This window comes from Xenopus laevis, chromosome 8S, assembly GCF_017654675.1.
Source record: "Xenopus laevis strain J_2021 chromosome 8S, Xenopus_laevis_v10.1, whole genome shotgun sequence".
Lineage (NCBI taxonomy): Eukaryota > Metazoa > Chordata > Amphibia > Anura > Pipidae > Xenopus > Xenopus laevis.
Genome location: NC_054386.1, coordinates 40,045,432 through 40,071,769, shown reverse-complemented (window position 1 = coordinate 40,071,769; position 26,338 = coordinate 40,045,432). Strand labels below are relative to the sequence as shown.

At 40.8% G+C, this 26,338-nt stretch overlaps 1 protein-coding gene across 6 annotated transcripts in view; it reads left to right on the top strand.

Annotated features, from left to right (window-relative positions):
- The window catches only part of mapkap1.S (MAPK associated protein 1 S homeolog), a 147,504-nt gene that overhangs the window by 52,249 nt on the left and 68,917 nt on the right, over positions 1-26,338 (top strand). For all 6 annotated transcript variants that reach the window (XM_041575059.1, XM_018232847.2, XM_041575060.1 and 3 more), the window contains exons 2-3: positions 20,347-20,677; positions 24,481-24,570. In XM_041575059.1, the coding sequence (XP_041430993.1) occupies positions 20,419-20,677; positions 24,481-24,570 (349 nt within the window). In that variant the 5' untranslated portion in view covers positions 20,347-20,418. The remainder of the gene's footprint in view (positions 1-20,346; positions 20,678-24,480; positions 24,571-26,338) is intronic.

Here is a 26,338-nt window from a genome sequence, read left to right as displayed (position 1 = left end):
CTTAGCTGATAAGTTCTGTAGTATACAGTGCGATTCTACATAGCTTTTCTGTTTTCTGCTGTTTGTCTTGTGCTTAAATGGCTTCCCCCATGGCTACATAGCAGCTTGTTTATATAAACTATAATAGTCTTTCTGAAGCAAAACCCCCAGTTGTACCAGTGCAGGGCCACACTACATTATTTATTTTCTACTTAAAAACACTTTAAATTTTTCATGTTACTTTTCCTTTAATTGTATTCATGTATGAGGTGGAACTGGAAGGGGTGTTTCTAATGAAAAGGCATGTTACAAAAGTGTAATGGCTGTTCCAGCATAGTAAATAATTGATGGCTGGCCGGTAGAGTGGCGTGGGGGTGGGTGGTAGTGTCGGACTGCCCCCTGGGATGCCAGAAAAACTCCCAGTGGGCCCAGGTGTCAGTGGGCCTCTTGCTTCTAACCATTTCATAGTCATTCCCTATTTCTTTATGGGGAAAAAAATGCTTAACTATGGAAGAATATAGTAAGTAGATATAAAAGACTAGGAGAATAAAGAGGTTGAGTGGGGAGAGGAGAAATAATAGTTTGGAAAATGGGCCCATAGTCTTGGTTTTTCTGGTGGGCCACGGTCTAAGGTTTTCTGCTGGGCCCACGGTCTAAGGTTTTCTGGTGATAATGGTAATTAGGAGTGCTCTACCTTCATTAAACCCGTGTAGGTTTCAGGTGCTGAACTGGAAGACCCTTGTCTGCTTTTTGGGTCAACTTAGCATCCAAAGTAAAAAATCCAGCAGCAAAAATCCGTAGTGTTTTATTAGCCCATATATGAACAAAAAAAGGGGCAACGTTTCGGGCCCTACTGGACCCTTTATCAAGCCTAATGTGATTACTTTCACCAAACAGTTATTTACAACATCATGGGGGTGTAGTCACAATCTCCTCCCCTTCCTCAGTGACATCATTAATTGACATGCTATATTGTGTATTCACGCATTAACCATTCGTGATTATTAGTCCGTATGTTGAGTCCATAACAATCTTCTTAGGACAGTCAAATATTATATAGTTATATAAACATATTCTGATCTTATATTACCTGAGACGCTGTCACGATTTACATTGCACTGGGTCTCATACCTTTGTGCACATTACGCTGTCGGCACTCAGTATTCGACGCGCTGCGCAAAACCGCAGACGTCACGTCGGATGCGACGGAAATAAGGTAAGAGATGGAAATGTCGGATGAAGTTGCAGAGTTCATCCAACACAACTGTTGGATGCAGACGCAGCCTCTGCATCTGACAGTCGTGTTGCGTCGGGCGAGCGATGCAACACCATCCGACTTTCCTTATGCTTACCTTATTTGCGTTGCATCTGACGTGATGCCTGCGTTTTTGTGCAGCGCGTCGTATCACGCCGAAATCGCCTGTAGAGTTCCTCCCTTAATGAAACAACTCAGATGCAGTTGAACTGCAGACTTTCAGCTTTAAAAATGTGAGGAACTAAAGCCTTTTTTTAACACTGACTTAATTTCAGAGGCTCAAAAGTAATCAGACAAATTAAAAAACTGAAAATAAAATGTTAATTTCTTATACTTGGTTGAAAACCCTTTGCTGGCAATGACAGCCTGAAGTCTTGAACTCATGGACATCACCAGATTCTGGGTTTCCTCCTTTTTAATGCTCTGCCAGGCCTTTACTGCAGCGGCTTTCAGTTGCTGTTTATTTGTGGTCAATTGCATGCTCAATTGTGTTCAGATCAGATGACTGACTTGGCCATTCAAGAATATTCCACTTGTTTTCTTTAATAAACTCCTGGCTTGTTTTGGTTGTATGTTTTGGGTCATTATGAAACGCCTCCCAATCAATTTGACTGCATTTAGCTGAATTTGAGTAGACCGTATGTCTATGAACACCTAAGAATTCATTTGGCTATTTCTGTCCTGTGTCACATCATGGATAAACACTAGTGTCCCAGTGCCACTGGCAGCTTTGAGTCAATTGTCCAGTTACTTTTGAGCCCCTGAATTGATTGTGTTAAAAAAAGGCTTTTGTTCCTCACATGTTTATGCAATCCTTTTCTTCAACCCACTTAAAGCTGAAAGTCTGCAGTTCAACTGCATCTGAGTTGTTTAATTTAAAATTCACTGTGCTAATGTACAGAACCAAAATCAGAAAAAAGTTATCTCTGTCCAAAGATTTGTGGGCCTAACTGTATGTGTTTGTAAAGCAAATGGTCACTATTTGCATATTTCTGTAGGATTACTGTCGATTATGATATAATTATGATATTGCCAGCCCTGTGTGGCAGTGCTAACATGGGCAACTGCAAGATCTTTGAGTATGTTGTCTGTGACCACTGTTTGTTAGATGTCCGCAGAATGGAGTTTGTCCATAAGTATGTCATGGCTTAGGCATGCCGGATTATTTTCTCTACTTTGCCCCTCCTGTGATCCAATCAATAAAGCCTTTAAACTTTATAATATTAAAGGACAAGTAACTGAAATTCACTGGAGGGGGGCTGCTAAACTTTAGAGTAGGGTATGATTCTTGCTGCATAGTGTCACCGCTTGGGCGTCCTAGACATCATACATGGAATGTAGTCAGCAGCACACTGCATAAGGGATAGGTGCTTTATTGGATAATGATATAAATACAATGTTTTGGGCCACACAGGACCCTTTATCAAGTCTAGATATCATGCATATTCAGTTCGGTAAAGACCAGGACTTTGAAGTCACAGATTGTATTCTACTGTACAAGCACGTTATCAAGACAATGCAGAGGATCCACGGAGCAGTGGCGAATATTTGAATTAGAACTGTTTCCAGGGTTGGGGTGTGATGGATCTCACATTCAGTTTTGAATTGGTGCTTTTAAATACCAATTTGTGAGTTTTGACCCCAAAAAAACTTCAGATTTAAGAGCTTCTATGAAGGAGGATATGGGAGTAGCAATTCTATTTCTAAGAACAATACTTTAGTTAATGTTGGATTGTATTTATAAAGCACTGCATATCTTGACAGCGCTATATAAATAAATGATGATGATGATTTATCTGCTATTTTACAGCTATATGCCAAGTTCAATTAATATATTAAAAAATGAAAGCGTTTTAAAGTAATTCACATATAAAATACACATGCATTCACATGCACTGGTAAAAGCTGTGTTTTTACTTCAGAATCACAACTATAGTCTATATAAACAAGTTGCTGTGTAGCCATGGGGGCAGTCACTCAGTTGAAAAAGGAGAAAAGACACAGGTTACACAGTGCATAACCAATGAGCCCTGTTGATACAATGTTGTTTTATCTGTTATCTCCTATGTGTTCTGTGCCTTTTCTCCTTTTTTCCAGTTTGAATGGCTGCCCCCATGGCTAGACAACCGCTTGTTTATATAAACTATAGTAGTGCTTGTGAAGCAAACACACCAGTTTTATCAGTGCAAGGCAACAACACACACTCACTCACTCTTCACTCCCTCACTCACTCACTCTCTCTCTCCTTTAAGACACTTTCAATTTTTGATATTACTGTTCCTTTAAAAACAGTGGAGTTGGAGGTACAGGTATGGGACCTGTTATCCAGAATGCCCAAGACCTGGGCTTTTCCTGATAATGGATCTTTCCGTAATTTGGATCTTGAGACCTTATGTCTACTAGAAAATAACGTAAACATTAAATAAACCCAATAGGCTGGTTTTACTGCTAGTAAGGATTAATTATATTTTAGTTTGGATTAAGTACAAGGTACTGTTTTATTATTGCATCGAAAAAGGAAATCATTTTTTAAAATATAGATATATTTTCAGGGGCGGCATGCTGCCCAGCTGCATTCTCAGTTAGGACTTGACGGCCTAGCGGTGACAGGCACAGAAATCCAGCCCTGGTTCTAAAATAAATACTTGTAATCACGGTAAGGATCCCTACTAGTTGCATTCAGCCATGGGCAGCCCATAAAACCTGATTCTAAGCAAAGCCCTGAATTTCATGATGGAACGGCCTCTCACCTTCTGATCTCATTGCTACCCTACAGTATAAATTTGAAAATCATTTTTTCCCTTTCTGTTTGTATCCGATGCTGACAGAGCAGCTCCATTGCTTTTAAAGAAAATGGATTTGACAAGCTAATCAATTCTTTCTCCAGGAAGAAAGGCAGATGTCTTCCTGACCTCACCTTCTTTTAATATGAAAAATGCACTTTATCCTCCCTGACTCTGCCTTTGAAAAAATTCCAACTATCAGTCATTGAAAATCTATGGTGTGTTTCTGGAGCCTGAAATATGGGCTGCCTGTATGGACTCAAGCATCTTGTAGATGAATGATTTAAAGAAAACCATAACTGACTGAAAGACTATACATTTCTTCAACCCCCTCTCTGACTGTGGGTTTGGCGTGATGATCCGCGTTTCACTGTAATGTGTCTGTAATGTCAGGCTTTGAGCCTTTAATGTTTACAGCTTGCCTGGTATAAAGTTGTGCTTTGTGATTGTAAAAGGTGTATCACTAGTCTGCAGAAATATTACAGGAATATTACAGGTATACCTAAAAAAGCAGATCACCCTTTAGGGTACTTTGCATTAGAGACCTGCATAGGTCTATTTTTAAAGTCCAGCGCCCAAACCGGTCCCGTTTAGCTTAAGCTGTACCCGGTTCCCGGTTTTAATGCCCAACGATTTTCTCCTGACCTGCAGCAGTCGCAGGAAGTTAAGTTGCGTCGACCGCAGGTGATGTCACACTTTTTTTTACATCGGTTATTGCACCAGCCTTTTAAATATTGGCATTAAACTCTTAGTATAGTATGGCTTATTCTAAGGAACTTTTCAATTGGTCTTCATTTTTTTTTTATAATTTTGCCTTTTTCCTTCATACGCCTTACAGCTTTCAAATGGGGGTCACTGACCCCATCTAAAAAACAAATGAGCTACAAAATTCTTGTTTTTGCTTCTTTTTATTACTCATCTTTCTATTCAGGCCTCTCCTATTCATATTCCAGTCTCTTATTTAAATTAATGCATGGTTGCTAGGGTATTTTGGAACTAGCTTAAATTGAAAACTGTAGAGCTGCTGAATAATTGCAAATTGTCTCAATCACACTCTACTTCATACTAAAAGTTAATTTAAAGGTGAAAAATCCTTTTAATGCTAGTGATTATCTTGCCTGTAGCTTCTAATTTGCTGCCAACTAGTTTGGAGGGAGGCTGGAAAATTGCAACTTGGCAAACATTTGAAAACAAGAGAAAAGGCTATTGCACCGTGAGCAAAAAATGCCGGCTTACACCATTTTTTTTTCCCATGACAGTATCCCTTTAAATGTATTACCTTTTTCTCTGTAATAATAAAATAGTACCTTGTACTTTATCCAAGCTAAGATATAACTGATCCATCTCCCCAAGTGTTCAAATAAAAAGATCCGGTGAGATGAAGGGCAACCTGGCTATAATTAATTAATTAATTAATTAATTAATTAATTATGGTCATAATTAATCAGTGGCTTGCTGAACTTCTCCAGCAGTCAATGGCCACAAGTTGAACATCACATCTCTACAAGATAATATTGTTATCGGAGGCAGCTACCTGATAGAACAATACATAATCTCTTCACTATTTCAAAGAAGAATCTGTTCATGAAAGTACCATTTATTATTAGATTAATGGCTGCAGTCTCCAGAGAGACATGGATACACACATGCCGGAAACAACAGAGATCTTGCCAAAATAATAAAGGTAAAGTCATATGAAAAAGTTTGGAGTTTTGTTTATCATTGGCTGAGCTTTCAAAGTAGCAACTTCCTTTTTATATATATATATATATATATATATATATATATATATATATATATATATATATATATATATATATATATATATATATATATATATATATATATATATATATATATATATATATATTGTAAGGAAATCTGTTTTACCTGGGATTGGGGGTGCTGTAAATCGGCCGCGGGGACGCCCGCCACGCCGGCCGCGGGGACGCCCGCCTCGTGGTTCCACCATCTTGCCTCCTTAGGACGCCCGCGTCTCGTTTCCTTTATTGACGCGGACGCGCGCGCGTCGATCCTGACGCGTGTGTGCGCGCCGATTTTGGCGCGAAAACCTTGGCGTCCAAACAGGGTATAAATAGGCCACTTCCACTCCCAGCAAACTGCCCGTGATAGAACTTGTTTCTGGTGCTCTGTTCTGAAGCCTTGTGCTATTTTGTCTGTTTGAATCTGATTATCCGTGTTTGACCCAGCCTGTACCTTGACCATCCCGAATTCTGTATCCTGACCAGTGCCTGATATCCGACTACTCTTCTGCTTGTACCCTTCCTGCTTGATACCCGGTTTTGACCCTTGCCTGCCTGATGACCCTTGCTTTCTGCCTGCCACGACCCAGCCTGTCTGACGATCCTTCTGCCTTATCCTTGTCTGTTACCGTGATCCTCGGTCCCAAAGACTCTAGCTACCAGCCGTGCCCATTGCCTGCCAGAACACTTGCTTGAACCTCTCGTAAGACCAGGTGGCACCCGATTAGGCTGAGGGCTCCTCCCGAAGCTCAAAGGTGGTCACACCACTGGTGAAGCTTAGCTCAGACCCAGGATTCGAGCACTTGTTCTGGTGTTGGGTGCCGGCCATGACATTATCACGGGCCATGGAGGACGACGATCACACCGAAGCTGCTGCCGCTGCTCCACTTCCATCTTCTTCCGAGCTGTTACATAGTTACATAGAACCCTCGCAGCAGCCAGCCAGTTCTGTTCCTACTCCTTCTGTGGGTTCCCTGTCCGATAGGGGTGCTGTATTCAGACCTCAGGAACCCAAGATTGCATTTCCTGCCAAGTTTGGTGGGGACAGAACCCAGTTTTTTGTTTTTCAAGAGGCCTGTAAGCTGTACCTCAGCTTTTTCCCCCACTCATTTCCCTCTGACGAGGAAAAGGTCAGGTTCGTAATGACCCTATTAGTGGGTGACCCCCAAGTCTGGGCACTTAGATTGCCAGTCACTGACCCTGCCCGTTTCTCTTTAGATATTTTCTTCCGCTCTATGGCCATTCTTTACGATGACCCGGATCGCGCCTCTTCGGCCGATTCCGCTATTCGCAAACTACGCCAGGGTAAACGGGAGGTGGAGATTTACTGCACAGAGTTTCGTAGGTGGGCGGTGGAGACTGGCTGGAACGATGCAGCTCTAAGGAGCCAGTTTCGCATCGGTCTAGCCAAATCTGTCAAAGACAGCCTCGTCAATTACCCCCTATCTACCAGTCTGGATGACCTAATGTCTCTGGTTATCCAGGTAGATAGGAGACAGAGGGAAAATCGGGAGGAACAGGGTACTTCTTCTTTGTATAAGCATAATTTTAGTGCTAAGTTGTCAAACCCCTCTGTGTCTCAACCTCAGGAGGAGCCTATGCAGCTGGGCATCTTTCACCTTACTCCTGAGGAAAAGGCACGGAGGCGGTCTCTTGGGTTGTGTTTGTATTGTGGGGAGAAGGGTCACTTCCTCAATCAGTGTTCCAAGAGGCCGGGAAACGCCCTAGCCTAAATGGAGAATGGGAGCTCCATTTGGGTGCAGGCGTTTCCTCTCCCCAATCTGCCTCCAAGGTCCTATTATCTGTTAAATTAACCTGGCCTACGGGCACTGTTAAATTGTCAGCCTTCATTGATTCTGGGGCGGAGGGTAATTTCTTGGACGCAGCATTCGCTGCTAAAAATTTAAATTCCTTTGGTTGCCCTCAATCCTCCTTTGAGAATTCTGGCTGTCGATAAAAGACCCTTGGGATCAGGGGTGGTTTCCCAAAAGACCACAAATCTTTCTATGTGTGCTAATAATCTACACTGTGAGGAGATAGCTCTATACCTCATTGAGGGAGCTTCCTCTCCTCTTATTCTTGGTTTACCATGGCTCCAGAGGCATAACCCTCTGATAGACTGGGTTTCTAAGGGGGTGACTCAATGGGGTACAGGATGTAGTGGGGTTTGTTTTCCCTCTGTAGTAGCCACTACTTCTCTTGAGGGGTTACCCACAGCATATTCTGTTTTTTCTGATGTTTTCTCTAAAAAAGCAGCTGAGACCTTACCTCCGCATCGGCAGTATGACTGCCCTATTGATTTAGTTCCTGGGTCAATTCCTCCACGTGGTAGAACCTACCCTCTTTCATTGCCCGAAGCCCAGGCAATGAAAGAGTATATACAAGAAAATCTTGACAGGGGCTTCATTAGGCCCTCTTGTTCCCCTGCGGGGGCAGGGTTCTTTTTTGTGGGTAAGAAAGACGGAGGTTTACGCCCCTGTATTGATTATAGGGGGCTTAATAAAATCACTGTAAAAAACCGCTACCCCTTACCATTAATCTCCGAACTATTTGACCAGGTCAAGGATGCTAAGATCTACTCCAAGCTTGATTTGAGGGGTGCCTATAACCTCATTCGGATCAGGGAGGGGGATGAGTGGAAAACGGCTTTTAATACTAGGGATGGCCACTACGAGTACCTTGTTATGCCGTTTGGTCTATGTAACGCCCCAGCAGTGTTTCAGGAGTTTGTCAATGACATCTTTCGGGACCTGCTGGGGATATACGTAGTGGTCTACCTAGATGACATCCTCATCTTCTCTGCCAATCTGTCTGATCATCGTCTTCATGTTTGTGAGGTATTGCGTAGGCTTAGAGCTAATAACCTGTATGCCAAATTGGAGAAGTGTACTTTTGAGGTTGCTTCCGTACAGTTCTTGGGATTTAATATTTCTTCCAAGGGTCTCGAAATGGATCCAGACAAGGTAAGAGCTGTCCTGGAGTGGACCCAACCTTATTCTTTACGTGCAACCCAAAGGTTCCTAGGTTTTGCCAACTATTATAGGCAATTCATTAAAGATTTTTCACTTATTGTGGCTCCTATCACAAATCTTACTAAGAAAGGTGCTGACCCCAGTATGTGGCCTCCGGAAGCTATCCAAGCTTTCGAGTTCCTCAAAAGGGAGTTTAGTTCTGCCCCAATCCTCCGCCATCCTGATACAACACTACCTTTTATAGTCGAGGTAGATGCTTCTGAGGTGGGAGCAGGGGCAATTCTCTCTCAAAGGCACCCGATAACTAATAGGTTACACCCCTGTGCATTTTTCTCTAGAAAATTTCTTCCTGCAGAGGCAAATTATGACATAGGGAATAGAGAACTGTTAGCTGTCAAGTGGGCCTTTGAAGAATGGCGGCATCTACTAGAAGGGGCTAAACACCAGGTTACGGTCTACACTGACCATAAAAATCTGTTGTATATTGAGTCAGCAAAGCGTCTAAATCCCAGACAGGCAAGGTGGGCTTTATTCTTTTCTAGATTTAACTTTACCTTGACGTTTAGGCCTGGTACAAAGAACGTCAAGGCAGATGCTCTTTCCAGAAGCTTTGACTCAATATATTCTGAAACTGATGACTGTTGTACAATTATTCCGGGTGAAGTCATTGTGGCTACTTTGGAATCTGACCTCTCTTCTTTGTTATCCCCTGTTCAGACAGACGCTCCCTCTAACACTCCTGTTGGGAGATTTTTTGTTCCTGAAGACCTTAGAGAACAGGTTCTAAGAGAGGTTCATGATTCCAAGATGGCAGGACATCCTGGTGTAAGTAAAACTATTTCATTACTTACTCGAAGTGCTTGGTGGCCGACCTGTAAACAAGATGTTAAATCTTTTGTGGATTCTTGTCCTGTCTGCCAACGCTCCAAGACTTCTAGAAATTTGTCCCAAGGGTTACTGATTCCCCTCCCTATTCCTGAAAGACCATGGACCCATCTTTCTATGGATTTTATTGTGGAGTTGCCTGTGTCCCAGGGGAAGACAGTAATTTGGGTGGTGGTGGATAGATTCAGTAAGATGGGTCATTTTATTGCTCTTCCTCACCTCCCATCTGCCAAAACTTTGTCCGAACTTTTTATTCAACATATATTTAAGTTGCATGGTTTTCCCAGTAATATTGTTTCAGACAGAGGTGTTCAATTTATCTCTAAGTTCTGGCGCGCATTTTGCTCGTTAGTGGGGATCGATCTTTCTTTTTCAACCGCCTATCACCCACAAACCAATAGGCAAACCGAAAGAGTGAACCAGTCTTTAGAGCAATTTTTAAGATGTTTTGTGTCCGAAAATCAATCTTCCTGGGCAGAACTGTTACCCTGGGCAGAATTTGCCTACAATAACGCTACCCACTCCTCCACTGGGGAGTCTCCGTTTTTTATTGTTAATGGGTTACACCCAAAAGCCTTTTCCTTCTCTAATTCTGGTTCTTCTGTCCCTTCCGCTAATTCCTCTGTCGAACAATTTTCCATGATTTGGTCCCAGGTACATGATTCTTTGTCTACTGCTACTTCTGCTCAGAAAAGGGCTGCTGATAAAAGACGTAGAGAAGCACCCCAGTATAAAGTGGGAGACTTGGTGTGGCTCTCTACCAAAAACATCAAGTTAAAGGTTCCTTCCCTTAAACTGGGTCCCCGTTTCATTGGTCCTTACCCCATCACTACTGTTATCAACCCTTCGTCTGTTCGCCTTAAGTTGCCTGTTAATTTCAAGATTTCTGATTCTTTTCATGTTTCTTTGCTTAAACCTGCCGCTAATACTCGCCTTACTTCTGTTCCCCCTCCAGTGCAAGTTGACGGTCAGCCTGAATTTGAGATCCAGGAGTTCCTTGATTCCCGAATGGTACGTAACAAACTCCAGTACCTCACTAGGTGGAAGGGATTCGGTCCTGAGGAGAACTCCTGGGTCTCAGTTGATGACATCAAGGCTGATCGTCTTAGGAAGCAGTTCCATTTAAAGTTTCCTGGGAAGCCTGGGCGTCCGGTGTCCCCCCCTAGAGAGGGGGGTAATGTAAGGAAATCTGTTTTACCTGGGATTGGGGGTGCTGTAAATCGGCCGCGGGGACGCCCGCCTCGTGGTTCCACCATCTTGCCTCCTTAGGACGCGCGCGCCCGCGTCTCGTTTCCTTTATTGACGCGGACGCGCGCGCGTCGATCCTGACGCGTGTGTGCGCCGATTTTGGCGCAAAAACCTTGGCGTCCAAACAGGGTATAAATAGGCCACTTCCACTCCCAGCAAACTGCCCGTGATAGAACTTGTTTCTGGTGCTCTGTTCTGAAGCCTTGTGCTATTTTGTCTGTTTGAATCTGATTATCCGTGTTTGACCCAGCCTGTACCTTGACCATCCCGAATTCTGTATCCTGACCAGTGCCTGATATCCGACTACTCTTCTGCTTGTACCCTTCCTGCTTGATACCCGGTTTTGACCCTTGCCTGCCTGATGACCCTTGCTTTCTGCCTGCCACGACCCAGCCTGTCTGACGATCCTTCTGCCTTATCCTTGTCTGTTACCGTGATCCTCGGTCCCAAAGACTCTAGCTACCAGCCGTGCCCCATTGCCTGCCAGAACACTTGCTTGAACCTCTCGTAAGACCAGGTGGCACCCGATTAGGCTGAGGGCTCCTCCCGAAGCTCAAAGGTGGTCACACCACTGGTGAAGCTTAGCTCAGACCCAGGATTCGAGCACTTGTTCTGGTGTTGGGTGCCGGCCGTGACATATATATATATATATATATATATATATATATATATATATATATATATATATATATATATATATATATATATATATATATATATAACATGCCTTATGGAAACAGTAGTATTTCAGCAATGACATAAAGTTTATTGGGTCAACAGAAAATATGCAATTTGCATCATAGCAGAATTAGACAGTTGCATAAATATGGGCACCCAAACAGAGATATTACATCAATACTTAGTCGAGCTTCCTTTTGCAAATGTAACAGCCTCTAGATGCCTCCTATAGTCTTTGATGAGTGTCTGTATTCTGGATGGTGGTATTTTTGACCATTCCTCCATACAAAATCTCTCCAGTTCAGTTAAATTTGATGGCTGCCGAGCATGGACAGCCTGCTTCAAATCACCCCATAGGTTTTCCATGACATTCAGGTCGAGGGACTGTGACGCCCATTCCAGAATATTGTACTTCTCCCTCTGCATAATTGCCTTTTAGATTTCAAAGTGTGTTTAGGGTCATCGTATTGTTGGACTATCCAAACCCTGCGTTTGTAACTGATGCTTGAACATTATCCTGAAGAATTTGTTGATATTGGGTTGAATTTATCGGACCCTCGACTTTAACAAGAGCCCTAGTCTCTGAACTAGCTCCACAGCATGATGAAACCTTCACCAAATTTGACAGTAGGTAGCAGGTGTTTTTCTTCTGCCATGCAAAGTGCTTTTTGTTATGACCAAATAACTTAATTTTTGTCTCATCAGTCCAAAACACTTTGTTCCAAAATGACTGTGGCTTGTCTAAATGAGCTTTTGCATACAACAAGCGACTCTGTTTGTGGCGTGAGTGCAGAAAGGGCTTCTTTCTCATCACCCTGCCATACAGATGTTCTTTGTGCAAATACACCATCTGCAGCAGGATGTTCTTGCAGGTCTTTGGAGGTGATCTTTGGGTTGTCTGTACCCATTCTCACAATCCTCTGCATATGCCTCTCCTGTATTTTTCTTGGTCTGCCAGATCTGGGTTTTACAGCAACTGTGCCTGTGGCCTTCCATTTCCTGATTACATTCCTTACAGTTGAAACTGACAGTTTAAACCTCTGAGGTAGCTTTTTGTAGCCTTACCCTAAACCATGATACTGAACAAGCTTTGTTTTCAGCTCTTTTCAGAGTTGCTTTAAGGATTCCATGCTGTCACTCTTCAGAGGAGAGAACAGAAGCACAACTTGCAATACCTTTTCTCATGATTGGACACGCCTTCCTATGACGCCCAAGGCTTAACGAGCTAATCCAACCAATTTGGTGTTGCCAGTAATCAGTAAAATTACAAGGGTACACAATTTTTTGCACAGCCAGTTTTTCACATTTGATTTCATTTCCTATAACTGAATGAATACTTCTTCACTAAAAATCTTTGTTCAGAAAACACCCCAGTATTCCGCAGATGTTCCTGGGAAATTAGACATACCTTCTTTTTTTGTTGAAAGTGGAGTAAATTATTATGCAGGCTGAGAGTGGTTCCCAAACTTTTTCATATGACTGTATAAGACCTGTTATCCAGAATGCTCGGGACCTTGGGTTTTCTGGATAATGGGTCTTTCCGTAATTTGGATCTTCATACCTTAAGTCTACTAAAAAATTATTTAAACATTAAATAAACCCAATAGACTGGTTTTGCTTTCAGTAAGGATTCATTATATCTTAGTTTGGATCAAGTACAAGGTACTGTTTTATTATTACAGAGAAAAAGGAAGTCATTTTTAAAAAATTGGATTATTAGGATAAAATGGAGTCTATGGGAGATAATTAGTAATTCAGAGCTTTCTGCATAACGGGTTTCTGGATAACGAATCCAATACCTGTATTGTATTCTTTGGGAGATGACAGGATCACACAAACTGTCAGAGCACAGTAATTCGTGACCTGCCATAGAGTTTCTAGATGTTCTGATATCCGTCAGATTTACAGACCGTATTGTAATCACTACTGACATTCTTTGGAATGACCAGAGTATACCCCATCTTTAACAATCTGTTTGGCTAACTAGACCAGTTGCCTCCCCTCTAACCAGGGGTTATATCTCTAAATACTGTGGGTTCCTAATAAAGTCACAGTGAAACCCATACATTCAAGGATAATTTTTAAAGACACACTTTTTAATAAAATGAGCTTTTTCATATCATGTTCTTAAAGGAGAAGGAAAGGCTTGAAATGGTAATGTCATTAAAATATTTACCACACATGCACCTCCTGAACTGCTATATTTTTACTCCTCAATTCGCATCCATAAGGAAGTAATGCGCCCAGCAAGTTCCCTGAATCTTACTGAGTTTGCAGGCGCCATTTTATAAGTGCTGACGTCACTTCCCCCGCAGCTCCTACACATTTGCAATTTTTTTTTTTCTCCTTGACTTGACTCTGCCGCATCATCAAAGCTGCTGGCAGGTAGCACGCAGCACTTAAACACAGCATGGACACCAAGACACATGTAGCTGCTGCTTTGCCTGCCAAGCATGTATTGTATAGGTGCAGGCAGGCATATGCTCCAACTGCCAAGAACGTATCTAATACGTTCTTTGGCAATTGGAGGGGTTTCCTCTGCATCTGGGGGTATTAGCACTCACAAGGACCTGCCAGGCAGTGAGCACAGGCAGATCTCCCGATTGCAGCACTCAAGATCCCAAACAGCAGGCACATCAAAAAACATTTGCCTGCTGTGGGAGTAGCAATTGGAGCCCTCCCAGCCCTGATTCCTTGCCCTAGACCCGCAATTACTTACCCCCAATCCCCCAGGCAGCAATCAGAGGTTCGAAAGAAGCCCTGCAGCCGGTGGATGCCTCCCTGATGACATCATCTGCACATGCCTTCTGTTAGTGCAGACCTCCAGCCCCGCCCCTTTCTACTGAGCTGCACGGGGAAGCTGCTGGAAACATCAAGCTGAATATGCAAATGAAGAAAGAAAAAAAAGCTCTGTGCTGTGTGCAGTTGCCTGGGGAAATCTCATCTCAGGGAGAAAAGGAAGCTGGACAGGCTTAGAACAGGTACTGCATTTGGTGACACGACTTTGCCATTTCATAGGCAAATTAAGCAACAGGAGGGTGAGTTAGAAAAATATGTTTCTGACTATATTAAGGCTAAGTTTTTGGGATAATGTTGTTTTCAGACTTTCCTTCTCCTTTAAAGGTTAAAGTATTTTAGCTCTTCCTATTGCAGAAAATTGCTCATCTTTAAAATACTTTTAATATCATATAGTAAGACAATTTGTAATTAGTCTTCATTTTTTTTATTATTTGTGTATTTTGAATAACTTTGCTTTTTGTTCACCAGATTATTGTGCAGAAAAATGGCCACACTGACCGAGAAAATGCAGATACCACCCAAAACTGTTAACTCCAGGCACTTTATTGGCACCTTTACTTGAGGTGGGGTAGATTCTGGTCCAAAAAATGCACCCAAGCGTTGTTTTGGCTTGTGCTCTGCCTGCTATGTGCAATAGTAAAAGGAGCAGACAGTGTTGTTATTTTCTCCTGTAGCTCTAACTTTATCTGCGGGCGTTAAAAAAGTCATAGTAGCCTAGCGTGTTGGAATCCGTGGCCAAGCATAAAAGGACCATCATGTAACAGGATCCAAAAAGATTGTGAGATTTTCTCCAAAAGTATAGTTAAAAGTTCAAACCTTTTATTAGAACATACATGTGAAGGCCTAACTTACTCATAGGCTAATAAGCACACCCATAAACATTCCTTTTAAAGGGGTTGTGACCAACCAAAATAGTGTATACCTCAACTAGTTACAATTGTGAAGACAATTAACTCAAAAAGTGTCTATAACAAAAACTTTTACTTCCAGTGTTACGGATAGGGAGTACACTATAAAAATATACATCAGTTATAACACAGCCTTTGTAGTTTATCTACTGGAATGCGGCACGTGCCATATCCAGTACGTTGGTCAAACATCCCTTCCACTTAGAGAACATGTTTTAGATGTCAAAAAAGGAAACTTGGATTCAAATTTAGCGAAACTTTTTAAAGAATGTAGTGGTGGTGATACTGCTAAATTGATTGCCATAGACATAGATAGGATAGCTAGTGGAAAACATGGTTAGGATATTGTTCCAAAATTACTCTGCTCTGAGACCAAGTGGATTTTCCATTTACAACTAGAAAACCCCTTGGTCTCAATAGTGCCTTTGTCACATGTTTCTTTAAATAACTGATTATTAGTGCTAATTACGAGTTGTAGAAAAGCCTATATATTGCTGAGAAACTCAGGATCTATTGTTATTCCAACTTTCTATGACATATTTTCAAGATTATTAGAGACCTTTAGAGTCACTGACTCCACTAGCTTTATATACTATGGAATAATAGCTGCTAATATTCTGGGACCAAGTTATTTAAGACTTCACTTTTTAGGTTTATGTTTATACTATATCCTGTTCCCTGAGTACCTTCCTCTAGTACATGAAAAAAAAACTCTAATACTCTTGTATTAATATTCATTTATTTTTTATTTTCATTTAGAATTTTTCCTTTATGCATTACATTTTATACACCCCCCCCCCCCCCCCGATATCCAGAAAGCTCAGGATTACGGAATGGCTATTTCCCATAGACTCCATTTTATCCAAATAATCCAAATTTTTAAAAATGATTTCCTTTTTCTCTGTAATAATAAAACAGCACCTTGTACTTGATCCCAACTAAGATATAATTAATCCTTATTGGAAGCAAAACCAGCCTATTGGGTTTATTTAATGTTTAAATGAATTTCTAGTAGACTTAAGGCATGAAGACCCAAATTACGGAAAGATCCGTTATCTGGAAAACCCCAGGTCCCGAGCATTCTGGATAACAGGTGCCTTACCCTTTAAACAAAACAGAGATTGTTTGTCCATATATTGCAATATATTTAAGCTGGCCAACTTCATAAAGTCATCCAATATCAGGCCAGTCCTACACTCTAATTGCATCTGAATCATTAAGAATTCAATTGCTACATTACACATTTTACACAGGGACTAAGTTTTACCTGCAACTTACTTGCTGCTTTCAAAGTAAAACTCCCAAACATGGCTGCCCTTTTATTAGACACCAGTGGGATCACCTGACTATAGCTGGGAAGGGTGGGAGCTACAACATGGAGCTGGTCACTGCTAGTCAGGTGATGTTTAGGGATGTGCCCATTAGCCTATGAGTAAGTGCCCCAATAGACAAGAAACACGTTAGGCCTTCACGTGTCCTAATAAATGGTTTGAACTTTTACCGTAACTATACTTTTGTTCATTACTTTTAGAGAAAAACTCACAATCTTTTTTGTTCCTGTTACATGTTTATGCATCCATGGACTGGGGTGAACGGGGAGTATACTTTTCTCCTTTTATCTTTATTGCCCTAATTATTGGACATCAATTTATAGTGGTGCTGTTATGGGAAATCTGCCTCAATTCTGCTATTTTGCTTAAAAGTACCATCAGGCAGATGCCATTCCTCAGGGTGCCACATGCCTGGTACTTTATCAGCCTGGCCAGTAAAATAAAGCTTGATCTCCATGTTATTAATAAAGAGAATATACAGTATATAGCAAGGCTGGTAGAAAAAAGTTGGCAGGTATAGGGTTAAGCAGCTCAACAGCTAAGAAACAAGGTCTAACATTCTGAGAATAATTATACGTCTCCATTTGTAGAGAAGAATGCCATATTTTAAGTTTTCAAGGAACCATGACTTTCTAATCCAGTTCAGGGCTGCTGTTCAAGTGATGTTTACATCAGCATGTGTTACCAATTTTCTTTCGCCTAAGTGGTGATCATCATGTAAATGTTTTGTCATCAAAGCAGAAAAAATACTCCTAATTCCATACAGCTAAGTGTTTCACTCTTCACCCCATGTTCATGATTAAGGCTTTCTAAAAAAGCAAACCACTCCCAAATGGCCCACAACGGCCTGGTTTACAGACCTGCAAAGTTATTACTTCCATCACCATGTTTGCAACTTTCCCTTATGTTCCAGAGATGCCTGATGTTCAGCCATAGCTTTTCGCCACTATTCACGACTATTTGCCACCTTAAACCTGCCGAATTTCTGCTTTGGCCTATGGAAGACGTCCTGGGATCAATATGAATTTGTTTACAGCCTTCCTGACATTCGAGTATTTTGCGCAGAAAAAAACTCGAATTGAATTTGATTTGAGTTTGCAGGTCGATCCTATTCACACGACTGTGAAAAATTAGATTTTTTGAATACATTTCGATTGGTCTAATTTTGAGTTCATGGGAGTTGATGGCAGTTTTAAATAACTCCCATGAACTCGAAATTCTACCCTTGATAAATCTGCCCCTTAATGTATGGAGATCCAAATTAAGGAAGGATCATTTATTCAGAAAACGCCAGGTCCCGAGAATTCTGGATAACCGATCCCATACTTGCATAGGCAGCTTTAGAGTTGTCCTCCCATGTAACTCCCATGAACTCGAAATTCGACCCTTGATAAATCTGGCCCTTAATGTATGGAGATCCAAATTAAGGAAGGATCGCTTATTCAGAAAACTCCAGGTGCCGGGAATTCTGGATAACCGATCCCATACCTGCATAGGCAGCTTTAGAGTTGTCCTTTTGTTTAATGTGAATACGAAATCAATACTCGCCTTCATCCACAGATGATTTTTATGCCAATATCAGAGCTTTCTGAATAATGGGTTTCCATAAAATGGATCCCATACCTGTATATGTATGTAAGTAAACTAGCATTGGGAATAGTTTACAGTTCGGTCTAGCAGTGCAAGGGTTAAACTTTGGATGCCTGCCGTGCTCATCCAGGTTTCAGCCTGCGAAATGCCAAGGTCTTTTTTGACATCTGCTCTTCGATTGATACCGCAGGCTTTGTGGGTAACAGCTGAAAAGGCCCCACAGGTGCCATATAAAGAGGTGACCATGTTGTCATATTTCATTGCAGCATCCTTCTGCAACGCCATAATTACCTAATTAGGTTGTTAATTAGGAAATTAGCATTTTGCCGTATTGATAGAAGGCGGCACGCAAGCTGGGCACGTTTGTCTACTTTAATTTAAGATTTGTGAGTCTATCATATCTCTGCACCAACCTGAGCAGTGGGAAAGATTGGGCTGTGAATGACAGGCTTGTCTACGTACACAAACTCTGACAGCCTGTGATAGCAACATTACGTTTAGAGGTACATTAAATAAAGAAGATAGGATGAACAAATGGTATGATTATATTGCATCTTGTCCAGTAAAGCAGGCCTTTTTGTTTTTCTCTAAATAGATAACCGTGTCCCAAGTTTGTTGGCAAAGAGCATTTCTTCACTCCATACGAGTGGGAGGCGATGCATGTCTGTCCTATCATTCTCCGTATGTGTGGACAAGAGATGTTACCATATTTTGGAGTCTCACTTCTTACTTTGAAAACTGTACATATGGGGCTGTCCTGAATCTGGCACACTTTTACGGTTTCTTTTTGCCATATTTTTACCCACAAAGCAGCCCCCCGCCAATTCCAGTGTGGCTTTATTAGGTTTGTCCACAGCAACAAATGGACTCAGAGTAGAATGCAATGTATTAGAATTGCACCAGTTTAGCTGACATTATCATCAAAAATGCCGTTGTCAGATGCACTTGGCACAGGTTGAACTGATGAAGCTGCTTGGATAAGTAGTGAAACATCTTCAGGAAGGGATTGGATGGCTTTATAGCATGCGAAAAAATACAGGGCTTCTAAATAGCATTTAGTGCAAAGTTGATCCAGCATCTGGAAGGAATTTTCCCCCTCTGAAACAAGCCTTAAGCTGGCCATAGCCATGCAGATTTTAGCCAAGTATCCGACGAATGATCGGGACATCGCTATCTTCCATCCTGCCATTAACCATTCTGATTAAATAAAGTAGTAAAAGAACAAATCAGACAATGTTCTGGCCTTGACAGCAATCATATGAAAGTTATTTCCAACAAATAGCAGTGACAATCACCCATCGATATCAGGCAATACATGCAGAGAAATTATCATTAGCCGACCGGAATCTTCTAACCTGTTCGATCGACTAAATGGCACGAAAAATGACGGGGTCCAAAAATCGTAGAAACTTTTGTTTCATACGACTTTATCATTGCGTCTATGGCCAGCTTTTACTCATGATCAACTAGCAGGTATCCTTTTAGACAAAAAGGTTGAACTCAATGAACTTTTGTCTTATTAGCCTAAATCATTTAAGGCAGTGATCCGCAACCATTGGCTCACGAACAACATTTTGATCCTCAATCCCTTGGGTGCTTTTCATATTTGAATGTGGCTCACGAATAAAAAAGGGTGGGGATCCCTGATGGAAGGATTACTAAATGTAATACTCAAACCTATTTTTATGAGGTTTTGTATGACCTTTAATAAAGCTCACTTCCTGTTCAATAAACCTGGCTCAGTAATTGAAGGGATAATATCATCAAAGAGATTTTAGTGGCAAAAAAATGCTATGCACTTTACGCAGGTTACAGTCTATTTCCTTTAGGCTTTGTACTAACACACCTGTAACACTTGCAAGCAAAACAAATTCTGTGTGTTTGCCTTTCTGTGTATGATGTTCTAAATAATGTAAACTGTATAGCAGGCAATTGGTTCCCAGTGTGGTGAAGGGATGTGTCCCAGCAGCTGGGGTATAAAGGGGCTGGAGGATATCAAGCTGTGTAAAATGACAATGGAGTAATATTTACAATATAATTTAATTTTCTATAATGGTGTAGAGATGCTAATTGTCTTCCTTATAAACCTGTTGTGGTTTTTTTTTGTTTTTTTTTTAATGTGCTCATCCTCGATTTCATTATTTTTGCCTTTTAGGACATCAGGCCTCTACTCTACATGGATCCGTGGCTTTTGTAGTAAATATCCCGTGGCCCACGGGACCAGAAAATGGCCTTTCTGGACAATCCCTTAATTATCCTGGCCCACATTCGCCAGTCCCATGTTACAAGCGATGACACCGGCATGTGTGAGATGGTTCTCATTGACCATGACGTGGACTTGGAAAAACTTTACCAGTCGTCGGTACCTGGAGAGAATTCCACACAAATGCAGAGCAATGGAGGGGAGACGCAAGGCTATGTGTATTCTCAGTCAGTAGATATCACTTCCAGCTGGGATTTTGGAATACGACGGCGATCCAACACAGGTAATGCTCATAAGGAGAGCTTTAATGTGTACCGTATATACTCGAGTATAAGCCGACCCGAGTATAAGCCGAGGTACCTAATTTTACCTACAAAAACTGGGAAAACTTATTGACTCTAGTATAAGCCTAGACACAACTACAGCCCTGTCTCCCAGCAGCGCACATTCTGCCAAAGCGACCCCCCCCAGCGATCAACCGGACTTCTTTGCAAAGCTGATGGTGACAGAAAATTGCCAAACGGATTACTGTGTGCATTGTCCCACTGTCCCACTACCATGTGCAGAGGGTGCTGTTTGATATTGCCATCACTGTTAATCTTTCATATAACCAACAGAGGGCGCTGTGTGATATTGCAGTCACTGTTATTCTTTCATATAACCAACAGAGGGCGCTGTGTGATATTGCAGTCACTGTTATTCTTCCATATAACCAACAGATGGCGCTGTGTGATATTGCAGTCACTGTTATTCTTTCATATAACCAACAGAGGGTGCTGTGTGATATTGCAGTCACTGTTATTCTTTCATATAACCAACAGAGGGCACACTGTTAATCTTTCGTATAACCAACAGAGGGTGCTGTGTGATATTGCAGTCACTGTTATTCTTTCATATAACCAACAGATGGCGCTGTGTGATATTGCAGTCACTGTTATTCTTTCATATAACCAACAGAGGGCGCACTGTTATTCTTTCATATAACCAACAGAGGGCATTGTGGGATATTGCAGTCTCTCCCCAAGTGAACTGTTGGTATAGGAATGATTAAAAGTGACTGCAATCTCAGCTACTCGGGTCGGGTACCGCTGACCCGAGTATAAGCCGAGGTAGACTTTTTCAGCACATTTTGGATGCTGTAAAACTCGGCTTATACTCAGGTATATAAGTCTAGCTCTAGCATATCGGGTACACAACCCAGTTTGTGTTTTTTTTAAATTTATTTGTATGTATTTGAGTATTGTATTGTAGTTCTAAGAATTAAAACAATATCCTTTCTTTTTGAAAATTAAGATACGCTGTGTGTATGAAGATTAAGCATGGCGGGCAATGTGGTAGCTCCCAGAGATGTATGTTTTTAAAATTAACGGTAGAACATTATTTGGTTAGAATGGGCTAATACACAGTAATTCATGCAAGGGCAATATACATGTTCTCCACTGCTCGTAGTAGCAGTCAATAAACCCTTTACTCCTAACAACTTGCTTCAAGGTATACTGTCATGGGAACATTTTTTTTTTCAAAACGCATTAGGTAATAGTGCTGCTCCAGCAGAATTCTGGACTGAAATATGTTTCTCAAAAGAGTAAACATATTTTTTTTTTATTTAATTTTGAAATCTGACATGAGGCTAGACATATTGTCAGTTTCCTATGTGCCCCCAGTCATGTCACTTGTGCTCTGATAAACTTCAGTCACTCTTTACTGCTGTACTGCCAAGTTGGAGTGATATCACCAACAACAAAACAATGGAAAGGTAACCAGCTCCCTAACACAAGATAACAGCTGCCTGATAGATATAAGAATAGCACTCTATAGTAAAATCCAGGTCCCACTGTGACACATTCAGTGACATTGATTAGGAGAAACAACAGCCTGCCAGAATTCTAAAGTACTGACTCTTTTTGAAAGCACATGATCAAGCAAAATGACCTGAGATGGCTGCCTACACACCAATATTACAACTAAAAAAATGCACTTGCTGGTTCAGGAATTACATTTTAAAATGTAGAGTAAATCATTTGCAGTGTAAACAGTGTAATTTAAAAATAAAAACTACATCATAAAAATCATACAGAATCCCTCTCACATTAACATCATGAAGAATCCTTTTTTTTTTTTTAAGTTTTTATTTATTAACATTTTCACATTTATTGGAGAAAGAGAGAAAGTAGGGAGAGAGAAAAAAATCGTGGAGAATCCTTGGTGTGGATCACCCCTAACATATTGTTATTGGAGGATAACTGTCTTCCCACTGATATAAATGAGAAGCAAACTGAAAGCCACTGATAGCTGTGGCATTTTGATTCTAAGAAGGACCAGTAGTACACCACAGAAGTAAGCATGCTGGCTTGGAAGTGATTCAGGGAGGAAAAATATGGCAGAGAGGACTAGGGGCCCAGAGGGAAACTGTAGACTGCACTCTTCACCTGTTTATTGAACCCAGCCTATTCACGCAGACATTCAAGTAATAAGGTGTCACTGGCTCTTTATCAAACAAATCAAACATTTGTTTGGCTACAGAATCAGGAAAATAAGTGGCAAGTCCTTCAGCCCCTTAAACCATAGCTAGGATCACAAATTGCCACATATAGCTTTAGTACAGTGTCCCTGAGAAACAAAACTGCCACTAATTTATAAACTATTACAGCTAGCCATGTTTTGATGGCACCAGTTAATTGTTGGAAAATATATTATGCACCTAGTTCAGTACACATGTGATGCACAATGCGATGTAAACCCAAAAATAAAATTTAGCCTAATCAAATAAAGTGTATTACTAAGTACCTTTCCAATATCTGTTAATTAAATAAAATTCAGTGATTTTAAAAGTTATTTGTAAGCGTAATCTCAATTGACCTCAGTAGCTGCTTTTTGCACTGCTGGTTCTGTTTCTTGAAACAATGTAGCAGGTCAGCCTTGCTTTCTCCTACTCTCAGGCCTCTTATAGTGATGCAGTGCATCTTTTAGGTGTTCCTCCACAGGGGAATGCAGGAAGAAGCTCTGCTAAGTTAGTTTGTACTCCCTGGGGTCCATGCAAGCAGCAAATGCAGGTGGAACAAAGTTTTGCTATATTGTTTAAATGTAAAAACCAGCAGCGCAAGGGACAGATTAATCATGCTTTCTCTAGCAATTACATTTACAAATAACTCCAAACCACCAAAAATGTATAATTACTATATGCATGAAAGTTTTACAGAATGATGGTTTCCTTTGATTTTTTTTTATTTGTGGGTTAACCCCCAAAATAGTCCTGTCTTTACCTACCATCGGGCAGAGGAAATAGTTGCTCTCCCATACAGTTCGCTAAAGTCTACTTTCCCATATGAAGCCCTGAATCCCCGCCATGTGAGTTTCAATGTTAGCGTGTATCTTTAAGAACAGTGCATAAAATAAATATCTTCTAATGCTAATGCCATTGCCGTACAATTTGAATAATGTTGCCGCTGATACAAATCACCTCCTTTATTACCGATAAACTGATCTAGCTCACCACTGTAGAAAGCCGCTAATTTATATGGCCATGACATTTTATCATTTTTCCTGATTCCAGATAAAGGATTTTACATTTTAAAACTTTAATAGTTGAGCCCTGACTTCATTTATCTTTAATTTTTGAAATGGGGGCATGTAATTCATATATGTAATTTTATGCACGCTGTGTAACATTCGTGGGACTTCATTTGTACATTAAAATTCCTTTAAGACCGTTATTAATGATTTATATAACGAACTGTCCTATTAATCACCCAAGTTTTCACATTTTATGATTCCCTTCTATGTTAATACTATCTTTATAGTCCGTATTAATGTTTTATGTTCCCTAATTTCAATTATAAATCAAGAACATTTTTCTGTTTTTGTTAGTATTTTCTGAACTTGGTGTGAGCTTTAAAAATTTTATGTCTTCCCTCCTCTCCCCCTGAATGTTCCGCTCCCCCCAACCCCCATTTCCATCTTTAATGTACACAGTATGAAATATTCATGAAATTTGAATTAATTGCAATCTTCACTGACATTGGAATTAATTGCAATCTTCACTGACAAATGAATGTGCTCTTTCTTCTTTCCTTTGTTCTTTTCCAGCCCAGAAACTAGAACGTCTTCGGAAAGAGAGACAGAACCAGATAAAGTGCAAAAATGTGCAATGGAAGGACCGCAACAGGAGCCACTCAGGTAAATATGGGGATCGGCTTTTCTTTCAGAACCTAATGCCCTATGTTATTTCTTGCCTATAGTCAAGTTACATTCTTTTAGTTGAAGTGCACCAAAAGCCTAGTCCTCAACCAAAGAAATCTGTGATAGCACCTATAACATTTGTGCAATTACTGTGAACTAGTGTGAGGTGTCGTGCGTTACTTTACTGTGCCTTGTGAGCCTTCTTTGTAAACATACTGACCATGAAATACAGGGATATGAAATGTTACCCAGAATGCTTAGGTCCTGGGTTTTTCTGGATAATTGATATTTCTGTAATTTGGATCCATAAGCCTTGAAGAATAAGGAAAAGCACTCTTTACTTGGGTTAGGCACCCCCAAGTTATTTTTTATACTTACTGTACCGGCCCGTGGATCTTTCAGCGAGCACCGTGGATCGGTCGGCTTGTGGCTTCTTCTTTCTTCTCGCAGCTTTACAAGCGAAGTAGCATGAAACTTTAACAAAGAAGTAGGCTATTATGTTCTACTGCGCATGTGTCTGCCCCGGGAAATTTGAAAAAGAGGAACAAGGAAGCCGATCGATTTGTGGTGCCCGCTGGCAGAACCCCTGGACCGGTGCAGTTTTCTGCTGATAGGAGCATTGGCCCGGGGTGTGAGGTAAGTATATATAATTTGGCACCCCCAAGTAAATACAGCCTTTCCATCTCCTTTAAGGATGCTTAAAATCCATAAGACGTTGTATAAACCCAGTAGGAATGTATTTGCAACAATATGGTATCATGCAGCTTTGTTGCCATAAAGCACAAGATACCATTTTATCATTACATAAATCATTTTTAAATAATTATCTGCTTAAAAATGGTCTTTGTGGTAGAAGGCCCTCCCCTAATTCATAACTTTGGGTATAACAGGTTTCCAGATCCCATTCCTATACATGTTATCTGAAATGTATATTTTTTACCTCTAGTCACTTTTAATTTTGTCAGATTTATGACCAGTGTCAATATTCTTTTTCCAATTGCATGTAATACAGTACACAAGCAAGTCTACGGTTGAATTCGAAAGTCTATTTTCAACAGGCAGCCCAGTCTGCTACACCTTTTGAATGAGCAGTAAAAACACAACCATTATTCTGTAGGAAGGTTTTTTTCTTTAATTATAAGGGATAATTCTTGGGGGTGGCCTTGGTAAATTCAAACCACCATATGGCACCATTTCATTATATCTTTTCCTATGAAAGAGTCTCATCTGAGAAGTCATGGCTGCTCTTGCTCATAAATTTAGTGCAAATATGCTGATTTGTAAAACTCTGTGTAAAATGTTTCAACTAAAAAATGTATAAATTAATTGTGTTAAAGGTCACCATAGCTATGGCACTTAACTTTGTCGACTTGCCCCATATGTAATAAAAGCCCCTAAGGTTGCCTAGTTGCAACCATAAAGATGTCTGCTTTTAAAATAGTGAGCAATAAATGCTACCTGTGTTTGGTTGCTTTGAGTTACTGCACTTGGTTAAACTTTGTGCCATTTGTTACATAACCCCCTTTGTTTCCTGCTCTTTATTTTGTTAGGGTGTGGCTTCCTCTGTTGCACAGCTTTACAAATCTGTGGTTTCAATGTGCTGTTGCCTTCCTAGGCCATGTTAAAGGAGAACTAAACCCTGAAAATGAATATGGTTAAAAATACCATATTTTATATACTCAACGTATTGCACCAGCCTAAAGTTTCAGCATCTCAATAGCAGAAATGATCCAGGACTTCAAACTTGTCACAGGGCTCAACATCT